At 51.2% G+C, this 12,635-nt stretch overlaps 1 protein-coding gene across 6 annotated transcripts in view; it reads left to right on the forward strand.

The window, feature by feature from the left end:
* LOC147104991 (serine/threonine-protein kinase TBK1-like) overlaps positions 1-12,635 on the forward strand; it is a 112,342-nt gene that overhangs the window by 59,399 nt on the left and 40,308 nt on the right. For all 6 annotated transcript variants that reach the window (XM_086010983.1, XM_086010984.1, XM_086010982.1 and 3 more), the window contains 3 exons: positions 7,644-7,840; positions 9,598-9,656; positions 10,959-11,050. In XM_086010983.1, the coding sequence (XP_085867109.1) occupies positions 7,644-7,840; positions 9,598-9,656; positions 10,959-11,050 (348 nt within the window). The remainder of the gene's footprint in view (positions 1-7,643; positions 7,841-9,597; positions 9,657-10,958; positions 11,051-12,635) is intronic.

Below are 12,635 nucleotides of genomic sequence, written 5' to 3' on the forward strand. Positions count from 1 at the left end.
GGAGCAAGAGCGGAGCCTGAGGATATAAAGAGCGCGGCAGAGCGAGGCCCGAGAGCGGAGGCAGCGGACCTGAGAGAGCGCGGAGCCTGAGGATATAAAGAGCGCAGCAGAGCGAGGCCCGAGAGCGGAGGCAGCGGACCGGAGAGGGAGCAAGAGCGGAGCCTGAGGATATAAAGAGCGCGGCAGAGCGAGGCCCGAGAGCGGAGGCCGCCGACCCGACAACAAAAACAAGGAGTGACATCACAGGAAAGCAGGGAAGTGATTGGTTGGTCAGTATTTCTCTCATTATCTTGGACATTGGTTTAAATTAAGAGCCGGGATTAAAAACTAAACGTTCAAAAAGAGGGGGCTGATTGGTGAGTATCTGGTGTGTTTTTACTTGGCTTTCTTAAAATTTTAAGTTTATTCCAGCTAGGTTAGTAAATAGTCTGTTAATTAGAGGTATAGCAGGGCAGCTCACACCCGTGGAATGCACATCCTGTACCATGTGGGAAGTCCTGGACACCTCCCGTGGTCTGGACGATGACATGTGCGGGAAGCGTCGCCAGCTACAGCAGCTTGAGCACTGGGTTACGGAGCTTGAGCGGCGGCTGCAGTCACTGCTGTGCATCCGCGAGGCTGAGAACTACGTGGATAGCACGTTTCGGGAGGTGGTCACCCCGCAGCTTAAGAGTGTGCAGGCAGAGAGGGAATGGGTGACCGTCAGACAGAAGAGGAGGACCAGGCAGGTAGTGCAGGAGTCCCCTGAGCCCATCTTGCTCACCAATCAGTATTCGGTGCCGAGTACTGGTGAGGACGATTGGTTCCTCTGGGGAGTGCAGCCAGAGCCAAGTCCACAGCACCATGGAAGGCTCAGCTGCACAGGTGGGGGGTGGGGGGAAGAGGAGAGGGAGAGCAATAGTGATAGGGGATTCAATAGTCAGGGGAGCAGACAGGCGTTTCTGCGACCACAGACGTGACTCCAGGATGGTATGTTGCCTCCCTGGTTCCAGGATCAAGGATGTCACTGAACGGCTGCAGGGCATTCTGAGGGGGGAGGGTGAACAGCCAGAGGTCGTGGTCCATATCGGTACCAACGACATAGGTGGGAAGAGGGATGCGGTCCTGCAGGCAGAGTTTAGGGAGCTAGGAAAGAGGCTAAAAAGCAGGACCTCAAAGGTAGTAATCTCCGGATTACTACCAGTGCCACGTGCTAGTGAGTACAGAAATAGGAAGATAGAGCAGATGAATGCGTGGCTGGAGAGATGGTGTAGGAGGGAGGGCTTTTGATTCCTGAGGAATTGGAACCGTTTCTGGGGGAGGTGGGACCTCTACAAGTCGGACGGGTTGCACCTCAACGGGAACGGGACCAATATCCTCGCGGGAGGGTTTGCTAGTGCTGTTGGGGAGGGTTTAAACTAGCTTGGCAGGGAGATGGGAACCTAAGTATAGAGTCATTGGGAGGGAAGAAAAACTGGACTCGGAAAACAAAAATGTAGAAAGTAAATTGGAAGGACAGAGGAATCAAGGGCTCGATAGTAGTCAACAAGGAAGTTTGCCAGTACTCAATGGTATATACTGCAATGCAAGGAGTATAGCGAACAAGGCAGCTGAGCTGAGGGGACAGGTAGATACTTGGGACTATGATATTATGGCTATTACAGAGACGTGGCTGAAAGAGGGGCAGGTATGGCAGCTCAACATTCCTGGTTACAGGATTTTCAGACGGGATAGAGAGGGAGGTAAAAAGGGAGGGGGGGTCGCGGTATTGATTAAAGAAACTATTACAGCTGTGAGGAGGGATGATATGTTGGAGGGATCATCAAACGAGGCCATATGGGTCGAATTGTAAAACAAAAAAGGGGCGATCACACTGCTGGGAGTGTACTACAGACCCCCAAACAGTGAGAGGGAGATAGAAGAACAAATATGTAGACACATTTCTGAGAAGTGCAAAAACTATAGGACAGTAATAGTAGGGGATTTCAATACCCCAATATTAACTGGGATAAAATTAGTGTGAAGGGTATAGAGAGTGCGGAATTCCTAAAATGCATCCAGGAGAACTTTTTTCAGCCAGTATGTACCAAGCCCAACAAGAGAGGGGGCGGTTCTGGACGTAGTTTTAGGGAATGAAGCTGGGCAGGTAGAAGGCGTATCAGTGGGGGAGCATTTTGGTGCTAGTGACCATAATTCTGTTAGATTTAAGGTAGATATGGAAAAGGACAAGGATAGACCAGGAATAAAAATTCTAAACTGGGGAAAAGCAAATTTTGCTAAGCTCAGAGGGAATTTAGCCATAGTGGACTGGAAACAGCTACTTGAAGGTAAATCAGTGTCAGAGCAGTGGGAGGCATTCGAGGAGGAGATCCGGAGGGTTCAGACCAAATATAGGCCCTTAAAGAAAAAAGGTGGGACTAACAAATCTAGAGCCCCCTGGATGTCTGGGGACATACAGGGTAGGATAAAGAAAAAAGGGGAGGCGTACAACAGATACCGAGGGCTAAATACTCCAGAATCTTTAGAAGAGCACAGAAAATGCAGGGGTGCAATTAAAAAGGATATTAGGAAAGCAAAGAGAGAGCATGAAAAATTCTTGGCAAGTAAAATCAAGGAAACCCCAAAAATGTTAAAAAAATATATATTAATAGTAAGAGGCTAACTAAAGAAAGGGTAGGGCCTATTAGAGATCATGAGGGTAATGTGTGTGTGGAGGCGGGAGACGTCGGTAGGGTTCTTAATGAATACTTTGCGTCTGTTTTCACAAAGGAGAGGGGCGAAGCAGACATTGCTATCGGGGGGAGGGGTGTGAAATATTAGCTGAAATAAACATAGTGAGAGAGGAAGTATTAAGGGGTTCAGCAGCTTTAAAAGTGGATAAATCCCCAAGCCTGGATGAAATGTATCCCAGGCTGTTAAGCAAAGTAAAGAGGAAATTGCAGAGGCCCTGACCATCATTTTTCAATCCTCTCTGGCTTCAGGTGTGGAGCCGGAGGACTGGAGGAATGTGGTACCCTTGTTTAAAAAGGGAGAAAAGGATAGACCAAGTAATTACAGGCCGGTCAGCCTAACCTCGGTGGTGGGGAAATTATTTGAATGAATTCTGAAGGACAGGATAAATCTTCATTTAGAAAGACACGGATTAATCAAGGACAGTCAGCACGGATTTGTTAAGGGAAGGTCGTGTCTGACGAACGTGATTGAATTTTTTGAGGAGGTAACAAGGAGGGTCGATGAGGGTAGTGCGTTTGATGTAGTGTATATGGACTTTAGCAAGACTTTTGATAAGGTTCCACATGGCAGACTGGTCATGAAGTTAAAAGCCCATGGGATCCAGGGCAAAGTGTCAAGTTAGATTCAAAACTGGCTCGGAGACAGGAAGCAGAGGGTAATGGTTGATGGGTGTTTTTGAGACTGGAAGGCTGTTTCCAGTGGGGTTCCGCAGGGCTCAGTACTAGGTCCCTTGCTTTTTGTGGTATATATCAATGATCTAGACTTGAATATAGGGGGTATGATTAAGAAGTTTGCAGATGATACTAAAATCGGCTGCGTGGTTGATATTGAAGAAGGAAGCTGTAGACTGCAGGAAGATATCAATAAATTGGTCAGGTGGGCAGAACAGTGGCAAATGGAATGCAATCCGGAGAAGTGTGAGGTAATGCATCTGGGAAGGGCTAACAAGGAAAGGAATACACATTAAATGGTAGGACACTGAGTAGTGTAGAGGAACAAAAGGACCTTGGAGTGCATGTCCACAGATCCCTGAAGGTAGCAGGCCAGGTAGATAAGGTGGTTAAGAAGGCATACGGAATGCTTGCCTTTATTAGCCGTGGTATAGAATACAAGAGCAGGGGGGTTATGCTTCAACTGTATAAAACACTAGTTAGGCCTCAGCTAGAGTACTGCGCGCAGTTCTGGTCACCACATTACAGGAAAGATGTGATTGCACTAGAGAGGGTACAGAGGAGATTTACAAGGATGTTGCCGGGAGTAGAGAATCTTAGCTATGAGGAAAGACTGGACAGGCTGGGTCTGTTTTCCTTGGAACAGAGGAGGCTGAGGGGAGACCTTATTGAGGTGTATAAAATGATGAGGGGCCTAGATAAAGTGGATAGAAAGGACCTATTTCCCTTAGCAGAGGGGTCAAAAACCAGGGGGCACAGATTTAAAGTAATTGGTGGAAGGTTTAGAAGGGATTTGAGGGGAAATTTCTTCGCCCAGAGGGTTGTGGGGGTCTGGAACTCGCTGCCTGAAAGGGTGGTAGAGGCAGGAACCCTAACCACATTTAAAAAGTACTTGGATGTGCACTTGGGATGCTGTAACCTGCAGGGCTACGGACCAAGAGCTGGGAAGTGGGATTAGGCTGGATCGCTCTTTGTTGGCCGGCGCGGACACGATGGGCCGAAATGGCCTCCTTCCGCGCTGTAACTTTCTATGATTCTATGACTTGCCACGGTGGCATTTGAAATCCTGACCTCTGGATATATTACAATATTACAAAATGGAGAATTCTTCAAATTAACTATTTATAGCCTTGTGCTGTTTATCAACGTGCAGAAAGGAGCACGTAGGTCCGAATGAGATTATAACGAGCACATCGGTGGCAGATAAACAAACGTTTAGGGGGAAAAATTCGGTTGCTTAGCGCCTCCCGTTTGCACCTCCAGGGGTGCTAATGGGGCGCTAGGAAGTTCGCGCCAGAGCGCGGCGATTTTAGCGCCGCTCGCGAAATTGACCAGACATTTTGCGGCGGCGCTAAACGCTACCGCCACGATCTCCTGCGCCCGCAGATCGTGACATCAGTAGAGCATGCAACGTCCCAGTAGCGCCCCGGACCGGATATTGAGTCGCGCTCCCTGCCTTTCCGCCTGCTGCTAGGAACGACAGGTAGAGGGGAACGTTTTGCAGTCGGGAAGGGGCTGGGGGAGCGTTATTTAAAGGTGGCCGCTTCCTGCCTTTTCTTGTCGGCAAAATTTTTGGTACACGCAGGTTGAGAGGGAGAGAGAAGTTTGGAAAGATTTAACGCTGTCCTAAGGAGTTTTGGCCCTCAGCACCACTTTTGAGGTTCCTAAGTGCCGAGCTCTTTCCCTGGGCCTGTCCATTAGTGCATCCATTGGGGGAAAAATTCAGTTGCTTGCACCTCCCGTTAGCGCCTTAAGAGGGCGCTAATGGGGCGCAAAGCAACTAGCGCCCGGGCGCGGCGATGTTTGCACCGCTCGCGAAATTAACTGGACATTTTGCGGCGGTGCTAAACACTACCGCCACGATGTCCTGCGCCCACAGATTGTGACGTCAGTTGAGTGTGCAACGCCCCGGTAGCGCCCCGGACCGGATATTGAGTGGCGCCCCCTGCCTTACCGTAAGCCTACCGCTAGCAACGACAGGTTGAGGGGAGCGTTTTGCTGTCAGAAAGGGACTGGGGGTGCGCTATTTAAAGGCGACCGCTTCCTGCCTTTTTTTGTCGGTGACATTTTTGCACCACGCATTCTGAGAGAGAGAGAGAGAGACTTCTGGAGAGATTCAACGCTGTGTGAAGGAGTTTTGGGTACTGAGCAGCACTTTGCAGGTTCATTTTGATTTGCCCCTCCTTGCTTCGCCAGCGCTCTGAGGTAGCGCCTCGCTCCTCGGCCTTTGTGCCTTAAGACAGTTGTGAAGCGCCTGATTTAGCGCTCCAATCACCTCCGGGGCGATAAAAGCCAAGTTTGCTGTCGGAGGTGATAATTAGCGCCAGGCACTAAACTTTGCGCACGGCCAATAATGGCCCCAAACGGGGCGATACTGAATTTTTCCCCCAATTGCTTTAGAGGTCTCTCCAGGCCTAGATTCAAGGCTGCAATGAGCAGGGAGTGGCTGGCTAGCAAGACGGCGCCAGTCTGTCTGGCTTCCATGGTAACGGACATCGCCTGAGCTTTGCTAGCGCACTGAGGTAGCGCCTGGCTCCCCGAGGTTAGCGCCTTAAGAGAGGTGTGTAGCGCCTGATTTAACGCTCAAATCACCTCCAGGGGCGATAGAGGCGAATTTTGCAGTCAGAGGCGATAATTAGCGCCGGGGCGTTAAACTTTGCGCCCGGCCGATATTAGCGCCCCAAAACGGGCGATACCGAATTTCTCCCCCTTAAATTCTGATAGGTGGAGAGGGGGAGCGTCTGTCCTCGGGAAAGAGTGTAATTAACTCTTGGAAATAATGAAGTGCTGAAAACTAATCAGCACAGGGGCCTGGAGGCTAGTTTAAAAATAAGATAAGGGGAGAAACGGGCTGGATATAATTATAGTCGGCGAGGCTGTTCTCTGTTAGAACAGACCGTGGGAGAAGGGCATTCTCAAACCTTTGTAGTCTCCCTGTTCTCTAGAATTGGGTAACTTCGCTCTTTCTGTATTCTGCAGACTGGCTAATAAACTGAGAGCGATAGATTTTTGGACTTGAGGGGAATCGAGGGAGATGGGGATCGGGCGGGAAGATGGAGTTGAGGTCAAAGATGAGCCCTGATCTTATTGAATGGCGGAGCTGGCTCGAGGGGCCGAATGGCCGACTCCTGCTCCTATTTCTTATGTTCTTAAAGTCACTAAAGACCATTTGTTGGTTTCACTATGTTAAAGGCGCTATATAGATGCAAGTTGCTGTTGTTGTTGTTGTTATAGGCTTGATCGCCTGGAATCTGAAACCTTAACCATAGACTGCCCATCAGTCCAAAGGTCACACACCTACACTTGTTTTAATTCTTTCATGGGATGTGGGCGTCACTGGCAAGGCCGGCATTTATTGCCCATCCCTAGTTGCCCTTGAGAAGGTGGTGGTGAGCTGCCTCCTTGAACCGCTGCAGTCCGTGTGGTGAAGGTGCTCCCACAGTGCTGTTAGGGAGGGAGTTCCAGGATTTTGACCCAGCGACGATGAAGGAACGGCCGATATATTTCCAAGTCGGGATGGTGTGTGACTTGGAGGGGAACTTGGAGGTGGCGGTGTTCCCATGCGCCTGCTGCCCTTGTCCTTCTAGGTGGTAGAGGTCGCGGGTTTGGGAGGTGCTGCCGAAGAAGCGACATAGATATTTACCAAAGGTGCTCTCACATCAGATGTCAGGATGCACAGCATAGCATATTGGTACAGCCCCCTATTTCCCCCCCCCCCGCATTTAGATTTATAGCCTTGTTCCCATCTTCGTTTACTATTGAGATCCTCTTGGATTACTCACAGTTATGAGATATTAACATTTCCCAATATCCATTCTAGAGAAAACAAGTAAGAAAGAAAGACCTTGCATTTCCATAGCGCCTTTCAGGCCATTCCAAAGCGTTTTATAGCCAATAAAGTACTTTTGAAGTGTGGTCACTATTGTGATGAAAGGGCCAAGGCCTGTAGAGCAGGAGAGATGAGGTATTGATTAAGGGATGCAAAACTTGAGTTTTCAAAGTCTATAGGTTATAGGAGGGAGATGAGAAGTGCCACAGGCCCTGGGAAAGAATGAGTTAAAGTTGAAGATGTGATTTTAATACAGGGAGGATACAGAGCAAAGGAAGAACCTGTTAGATCAATAGGACTGTTGAGAGCAGCAATAACCATAAAAGCATCGATTAAAATATGTAGAGACAAGGAGTTGAGACAGAGATGGGTAGGTTAGTGTCGGTCCGCTCATCATCTCAGCATCAAAATCCTGCCTTCGTTTTTCGCAGAACCAGCCTGTTGATGGACGCGATTCTCAGACAGACTGAGATCTCCTCTCAGAATCAAGAGTTCATTTACGAGGGCCATTGCTTGGCGCTGCAGTTAACTCAACAGGTGCAATTTCTACCTAAAACAACGGAGGACAGGCCCATCATCCTGGTGAGCGCGGAGCACAAGGCGCCCATTGGAGTCCTGTACAAAGAGCGTAAGTGGCTGCTTCTAAACTTATAAAATTCTGACAGGACTGGACAGACTAGATGCAGGAAGGATGTTCCCGATGGTCGGGGAGTCCAGAACCAGGGGTCACAGTCTAAAGATAAGGGGTAGGCCATTTAGGACAGAAATGAGGAGGAATTTCTTACCCAGAGAGTGGTGAACCTGTGGAATTCTCTACCACAGAAGGCAGTGGAGGTCAATTCTTTAAATATATTCAAGAAGGAGTTAGATATATTTCTTAAGGCTAAAGGGATCAAGGGGTATGGGGAGAAAGCAGGGACAGGGCACTGAATTTGGATGATCAGCCATGATCTCATTGAATGGCGGAGCAGGCTCGAGGGGCCGAGTGGCCTACTCCTGCTCCTATCTTCTATGTTTCTATGTTTGCTTCGCTGGAGTGAGTTACAGCAGGGGCTCCCCATTGCCCAGTTTGAGCGAGCTGAGGCTCCAGCTTCAGTTCAGGATTCAGTCGTGGTGATGATTTCAAAAGCTCAAGGCACCTTCTCATCGTAGTGATCAGGCTCGATAAAGTTTCCGTGAAAACGTCGGGTCCTTTTGTGCGAAGCCTTTGAAGATGCAAGAGGAAGTTACAGAACAAAGCAGTATTTTAGATTGAGCTGGGGATGGTTCACTCCTCGCTGCCCGCTCGTAATGTGTAGATACAGCCTCTGGATTTAACTTGCTGCCTCTCCCATGCCTGTTTTCTCACTGAACCTAATTTGGAAATGTTGAAGGATAAATATTGGCCAGGACATCGGGAGAACTCCCGTACCCCACACGAGAGGGCAGACGAGGCCTCGGTTTAATATCTCAACCGAAAAACGGCCCCTCCAACAGTGCGGCGCTCCCTCAGTATTGCCCCTCCAACAGTGCAGCGCTCCCTCAGTACTGCCCCTCCGTCAGTGCGGCGTTCCCTCAGTACTGACCCTCCGACAGTGCAGCGTTCCCTCAGTACTGACCCTCCGACAGTGCGGCGCTCCCTCAGTACTGCCCCTCGGACAGTGTGGCGCTCCCCAAGTACTGCCCCTCCGACAGTGCAGCGTTTCCTCAGTACTGACCCTCCGACAGTGCGGCGCTCCCTCAGTACTGCCCCTCCGACAGTGCGACGCTCCCCAAGTACTGCCCCTCCGACAGTGCAGCACTCTCTCAGTACTGCCCCTCCAATAGTGCAGCACTCCCTCAGTGCTGCCCCTCCAACAGTGCGGCGCTCCCTCAGTACTGCCCCTCTGACAGTGCCGCACTCTCTCAGTACTGCCCCTCGGACAGTGCTGCGCTCCCTCAGTGCTGCCCCTCGGACAGTGCGGCGCTCCCTCAGTACTGCCCCTCTGACAGTGCGGCGCTCCCTCAGTACTGCCCCTCTGACAGTGCTGTGCTCTCTCAGTACTGCCCCTCCGACAGTGGAGCACTCCCTCAGTACTGCCCCTCCAATAGTGCGGCGTTCCCTCAGTACTGTCCCTCCGACAGTGCAGCGCTCTCTCAGTAGAGATTTGTGTTCCAGTCTCTGGAGTGGGATTTTTGTTTTAATAACTATGTAAAGCAGACTTTAAAGAATGCTGTCATGAAAATCGTGTTTGGGTGAACTTTTTCTGTTTGTTTACATTAATGTACATCCCGTGGAAAGACATCACTTTGTGTGTGATGTAAGTGAGTGGGACTTTAGAGCTGAGTTGGTCCGGTGCAAAAGAATTCTAGGAGATTCAGGTCCTTATTTTGTCACCAATATTCTCTTGTCCACTCTGTTCACAGCTGAGGTGCCTATGTTCCCTCCGAAATTTGATATAATCAACGATGCAAACCTCGCAAAGGTAACTTAGTTTGTAATGGGGTCTGGGGAGGGGGAGCAGGGGAGGAGCGTGTGGAGAGGGGCGCGTGGGGAGGGGCGCGTGGGGAGGGGCGCGTGGGGAGGGGCGCGAGGGGAGGGGCGCGAGGGGAGGGGCGCGTGGGGAGGGGCGCGTGGGGAGGGGCGCGAGGGGAGGGGCGCGTGCGGAGGGGCGCAAGGGGAGGGGACAGGGTGGTGGTTTGGACAAAGGCCTTTCATCACAGGGACCCGAAACCTAATCCAGCCCAGACCGATGGGCTGGAGTCCCCTTCCTCTCCACTGCCTGTAAATACTTTTGGGTTACCTCTATGTTGAGGTGGGTCACAATGGCCCCGAATTCTGCACTGAGCTAATTTGGCCACAGAATGGCTGGTGTGAGGAATGGACTTGGGCGCAGGTACAGAAAGGGAGCGTGTCTTGCAGGGTGAGGCGGAGGCCCTTTATTGGGACAGTGTAGAGGGAGCTTTACTCTGTATCTAAACCATGCTGTACCTGCCCTGGGAGTGTTTGATGGGACAGTGCAGAGGGAGCTTTACTCTGTATCTAACCCGTGCTATACCTGCCCTGGGAGTGTTTGATGGGACAGTGTAGAGGGTGCTTTACTCTGTATCTAACCCGTGCTGTACCTGCCCTGGGAGTGTTTGATGGGACAGTGTAGAGGGAGCTTTACTCTGTATCTAAACCATGCTGTACCTGCCCTGGGAGTGTTTGATGGGACAGTTGGAGAGGGAGCTTTACTCTGTATCTAACCCGTGCTGTACCTGCCCTGGGAGTGTTTGATGGGACAGTGCAGAGGGAGCTTTACTCTGTATCTAACCCGTGCTGTACCTGACCTGGGAGTGTTTGATGGGACAGTGTAGGGGGAGCTTTACTCTGTATCTAACCCGTGCTGTACCTGCCCTGGGAGTGTTTGATGGGACAGTGCAGAGGGAGCTTTAATCTGTATCTAACCCGTGCTGTACCTGCCCTGGGAGTGTTTGATGGGACAGTGTAGAGGGAGCTTTACTCTGTATCTAACCCGTGCTGTACCTGCCCTGGGAGTGTTTGATGGGACAGTGTAGAGGGAGCTTTACTCTGTATCTAACCCGTGCTGTACCTGCCCCGGGAGTGTTTGATGAGGTGCTTGTGTGCTGGAAATGGGGTAAATATTCCATTCCTCATCACTAACATCTCTCTCTTTGATGATTGCAAAAGATTAATTAAAATAAAGAGCATTTTGCCAAGCCTCGAGTTACTGCGCGAGCGCTGGTTCGGCCTGAACTTGCTGAGTGTGTGTTTTGTATTTCAGACAGTGACTGGTGCGGTTCACCAGCTGCTGCGAATCACACAATCCCTGATGAAATGTCAGGACTTCATCCTGCGGGGCATATACTGGATGATGTGAGTATCTGTGGAAGGTGAAAAGCAACTGTGCCCTCGTGACTTTCCTGTAGCGAACGGTGGCGATGCTCTCTTGTGCAGTGCTGTGACCTCATTACAAGCCCAGCACAGAACTACATCACAGTCAGTGATTGGGCCCCACACCTCTGGTGAAATTCGACATGTACAGCCGTAGAACTGACGCAAGCCCTTTTTTGCAGTGCTTTTCTGATTCTGCGCCTACATTAAAGGTGCTATACAAATGCAAGTTGTTGTTGTTGGGTGAAGGGATCAGCAATAATTTGTATCGTCCCTTCTAACATAGTAAAACGTCCCAAGGTGCTTCACAGGAGCGATTATCAAACAGAATTTGACACCGAGCCACATGAGGAGATATTAGGGCAGGTGACCAAAAGCTCGGTCAAAGAGGTCGGTTTTAAGGAACATCTCAAAGGAGGAGAGAGAGGCGGAGAGGTTTAGGGAGGGAATTCCAGAGCTTAGGGCCCAGGCAGCTGAAGGCACGGCTGCCAATGGTGGAGTGACGGAAATCGGGAATGCGCAAGAGGCCAGAATTGGAGGAGCACCCAGATCTCGGAGGGTTGTGGGGCTGGAGGAGGTTAGAGATAGGGAGGGGAGCGAGGGCTGTGGCGGGATTTGAAAACAAGAATGAGAATTTTAAAATTAAAGTGTTGCTTAACTGGGAGCCAATGTAGGTCAGCGAGCACAGGGGGTGATGGGTGAACGGGACTTGGTGTGAGTTAGGACACGGGGCAGTGAGCACAGGGGGCGATGGGTGAACGGGACTGGGTGTGAGTTAGGACACGGGGCAGTGAGCACGGGGAGATGGGTGAATGGGACTGGGTGTGAGTTAGGACACGGGGCAGTGAGCACAGGGGGTGATGGGTGAACGGGACTTGGTGTGAGTTAGGACACGGGCAGGGAGCACAGGGGGTGATGGGTGAACGGGACTGGGTGTGAGTTAGGACACGGGGCAGTGAGCACAGGGCGTGATGGGTGAACGGGACTGGGTGTGAGTTAGGAGACGGGGCAGTGAGCACAGGGGGTGATGGGTGAATGGGACTGGGTGTGTGTTAGGACACGGGGCAGCGAGCACAGGGGGTGATGGGTGAACGGGACTGGGTGTAAGTTAGGACACGGGGCAGTGAGCATGGGGTGATGGGTGAACGGGACTGGGTGTGAGTTAGGACACGGGGCAGTGAGCACAGGGGGTGATGGGTGAACGGGACTGGGTGTGAGTTAGGGCACAGGGCAGTGAGCACAGGGGGTGATGGGTGAACGGGACTGGGTGTGAGTTAGGACACGGGGCAGTGAGCACAGGGGGTGATGGGTGAACGGGACTGGGTGTGAGTTAGGGCACAGGGCAGTGAGCATGGGGTGATGGGTGAACGGGACTGGGTGCGAGTTAGGACACAGGGCAGTGAGCACAGGGGGTGATGGGTGAACGGGACTGGGTGCGAGTTAGGACACGGGGCAGTGAGCACAGGGGGTGATGGGTGAACGGGACTGGGTGCGAGTTAGGACACGGGGCAGTGAGCACAGGGGGTGATGGGTGAACGGGACTGGGTGTGAGTTAGGACACGGGGCA

Source organism: Somniosus microcephalus, chromosome 18 (genome assembly GCF_052327205.1).
Source record: "Somniosus microcephalus isolate GS21.2 chromosome 18, FLI_Smic_1.0, whole genome shotgun sequence".
In the NCBI taxonomy this organism is placed as follows: Eukaryota; Metazoa; Chordata; class Chondrichthyes; order Squaliformes; family Somniosidae; genus Somniosus; species Somniosus microcephalus.